General features: G+C 36.7%; 1 protein-coding gene across 1 annotated transcript in view; it reads right to left on the reverse strand.

Moving 5' to 3' along the window:
* LOC107714505 (protein FAM107B) overlaps positions 1–2,808 on the reverse strand; it is a 7,005-nt gene extending 4,197 nt beyond the window's left edge. The window contains exons 1-3 of the mRNA XM_016520366.1: positions 2,686–2,808; positions 1,693–1,732; positions 1,440–1,584 (exon numbers count right to left, since the gene is read on the reverse strand). Coding sequence (XP_016375852.1) covers positions 1,440–1,584; positions 1,693–1,732; positions 2,686–2,709 — 209 coding nt within the window. The 5' untranslated portion in view covers positions 2,710–2,808. The remainder of the gene's footprint in view (positions 1–1,439; positions 1,585–1,692; positions 1,733–2,685) is intronic.
* Between the last annotated feature and the right edge of the window lie 902 nt (positions 2,809–3,710).

Below are 3,710 nucleotides of genomic sequence, written 5' to 3' on the forward strand. Positions count from 1 at the left end.
ACAGTATGAGTCTTGTTTGTTACCACATAATACCACATTTTTCCGTAGGTGCTACACATTTACCATGTACATATCATTAGTATGTACAGTAATGTGTCTTAGTTACCATATACGGATACTGTAAGGATGTGCCTGTTTGTACCCACTTGTCTGTAAGTACTAGGCCTACATATTTACCATGTATATATACATTAGTAAGTACAGTAAAGTATCTAATTAGTTATCATGTATGGGCACTACCTGTAAGTACCCACACTTGTCTGTATGTACAAACAAATTACCATGCATGTACGACTGTTAAGTACAGCCGTGTTTCTTATTTGTTACCATGTACATACACTTCAGGCAAGTACCTTGTGTTACCACTCATTTGCCTGTAGGTACAAGATATTTACCATGTATGTACCTGGGAAGTACACGTAGGCCTACTGTAAAATCAAGTGCTACCGTATTTTTAATACAAGTTCATTTGTATTTAACATGATCACAGTTTATTAAAAATTAGTTCATAATTCATTATAATGCTTTTATTTCCACAGTTATTCAAACAGAGACTAAATAATTAAACTTTGAATTGAAGCAGCGAGCGCGCGCACTAAACAAATCTGCGTCTCAGTGATGACTCATCTGAACGCCTCTGATTGGCTATTGCATTCAAAAGCTCCGCAGAATTGTGTGTGATTGGTTATAATGCTCAACGCTGTAAAAAGAAGTACGATGCAACATGAGCAGATTAAAATGTTCACTTTACTCATGACAGCCGTAATAGTTTTAGTATAAAAGTGGAAATTTGTCCAATTTGGTGGCATGTTTGAATCATACGGTCACATCAAGTCCCTGTTAATTTCCGAACCGTGGCCAGTGCACGAACAACAGGTGCTCGACACATGCGCACTAGAGAGATTCATCCTCTTTAAAATAGAGTTGAGCGCTAACAATTTGTTCTCGTTTAAACTATAGTTGCGGGTATCCCTTAATTCCCTCACATACGCGCTTATCACAGCGGGTGTCTATTGTTGCTGCCGTCTTCAGTAGTTTGTTGTTCTTGTTCTGTGTCCTCCGTTTCTTTTCCAAACTAATCAAAGACCAAAACCGGGCTTATAATGTTTTAATGTCGTCAAACGTGATTTTTATGAGTCCACACACACTCAATAAGAGATTAGCCTGCTGGTGTTGTTTTCTATCTATGTGCCCCGTAGATCCCCTTTCCCAGAGCTCAGGGAAGTCTGTTGGGATTCTGTTCAGACGGCAGATGCTCTCATCCCTGTGAATTGGCCTCAACTCATCCACACATAATTGAAAGCACAGCCTCAACACACACCAAATCGCAGAAGCGCCCTGTTTTGTATGAGTCAGCTGTAATAGCCTGCTAAATTCACCCGAGAAACCATTTCTGGGCTGTAAATGAACAGGAGGGGCTGTTGTCATTTCTAGCTCACCATCTGTGGCTGACTAGCAGTTCACGATGTAAACCTCTACGACTAGAAGACTCCAAAACAGGGTTGAACAGTTTCTTCGGCCGGATGAGATCGTCCTGGCCTTCAGTAGCCTGCTGGGATGCAGTAGAAGCACCGCTGGAGCTTTCTGACGGACGGAGAAGACAAAATGTTATCAGAGCTATGAGGTTATTAATTTATGGGTTCTTACCCAAAAAAATGTTTTCAAGAAAATCATAAAGGGCTGAAAAAATACCTGTTTTCTGATTCTTCTGTCCCATTCTTTGTGAAATAACCTTACAGAAAAAAAAATAGATAATTCAGATTGTGTTATTTCTGCTATATTTATAATTGTATTTATTTTATTTTATATATGATAATTGTACCTTATTATTCTACAATTGTACTATTCATGTTTTATATATGTATATTAAAATCTTATTAATTTATTTACTAACATAAATCAATACAAAGTAGACAACAAGAAAAGAAAAGAAAAAAAAACTTATTTGGGGGTGTTGCTTGTTTTAGTGTATTCATTTATTATTAAAGGCACAATATGTAAGATTTTTTTATTAAAATATCCAAAAACCACTAGAACAGTGTTATATATATTGCTGATTTGTGTACTTACATTATCCCACATGTTTCAAAGACTGCTTAAATCCAGAGAAATAAGCAATTTTAACTAGTGACACGGACCGTGTCCATAGTGTCATTGTGTCGCCTGCCAATGACGTCATAACCCCTCGATTTCCGGTTTTGTTTTGTAGAAAACATGGAAACACCAAAGACGCTTTAATATGTTGTGTGTTTTAATAGACCAGTGACGACTGCACAGAGTAGCATTATAACAGAACTTTCAAATGTATCAATGAATACGCCCCTTCAGCGGTCAAAAGATTACATGTTGTGCCTTTAAATTATGCTATATAACAAAATAATATCTTGTACGTTTTTGAAGAAATAATTTAATGTTATAATTAAAACATTGTAACCAATAACAACAGTACCACTACTGTAAATAACAATATCAGTATTATCATTATTATATTCGTTAATAATTATTTTACAATAATTTTACCAAATTATCTAATTCAAGGCATGAAATTTGAAAGTACATGTTAACCATGTGAAATAATTATTCGAACTAATATTCAAGTCACAAATTCGCATTATTAAAAATGACTCAAAATTCATTGCAAAGAAAACATGTGGTAATGAAATCGGTAAGCAGGTTAAATATTACCTGTGTTTTGTAATACAGCAGCATACTGAAGCACAGCTCTGTCAGCAGGAGGTGGACGGTACGTTTGTCAAGTGCACAAACACAGTTTTAAAGGGAAAGCTGGTTGCGCCACAGCTTGATGCAACGAATGGCATCAGATTAGCTGCGTAACACACCTCAGGATGATGCCCATTGCCCAACAGATGGTGGATTACATACAGATTCAATCCCACTTAGAAGCGACCTGCTTTGCTGCTTACAAAAATGCAGCCACTAAGACCTATCTCAATATGCAAGCAGAAATGTGTTTATAGTGAATTTGTTTAGCATTTGAACAAGATTAGTAGATTCTTCTAATGGTCCACATGGCATTTTATGACAACTTTACCATTAATGTTTTAAGAAACCATGACAGCGTGGCGGTAGACACTAATAGCTTACTGTGGCACTGCATTAGGACGTACACACAGAAACAAAACATGCCAACACAGCGGCTGCCAAGTACTGCCAGACGACAGCTGAGCACACCTTATGGTCCCTTTCTCCTGCCAAGAGAGACCCTGCCAGGATCTGCAGGATGCTATTAGAGACGGGTGGAGAAACACTCCGTCTGCGTCACTGTGGGTGTCAGTCGCATTCAGCACGGACTTCATATTAAAGTATCTTTAAATCATTTGAGGATAGTAAGCAAGCACCACATTCAAGTTCAATTCAATTCAAGTTTATTTGCACAGCGCTTTTCACGATACAAATCATTGCAAAGCAACTTTACAGCAAATTAAGTTTCTACAATATTTAGTGGTAGCTTATCAGTGGTGACTGTCAGTTAATGTACATATGGCAGTACAATTTAAGACGTAATCAAACAGACGATGAACACAAGGGAGCATATTCAATTTTATTGTTTTAAATGAGTAAAAAATTCTTATTGAAAAATGGGCCAAACCTAGGATAGTGGCAAATTAAAAAAATTAAAAATTAAAACTAATTAGTATTTGGGGTGAAAGTAATTAGTCTTTTAATATGTCATAAATAGTTTTTGTTGT

Source organism: Sinocyclocheilus rhinocerous, unplaced genomic scaffold (genome assembly GCF_001515625.1).
Source record: "Sinocyclocheilus rhinocerous isolate Xijiao unplaced genomic scaffold, SAMN03320098_v1.1 scaffold269, whole genome shotgun sequence".
Lineage (NCBI taxonomy): Eukaryota > Metazoa > Chordata > Actinopteri > Cypriniformes > Cyprinidae > Sinocyclocheilus > Sinocyclocheilus rhinocerous.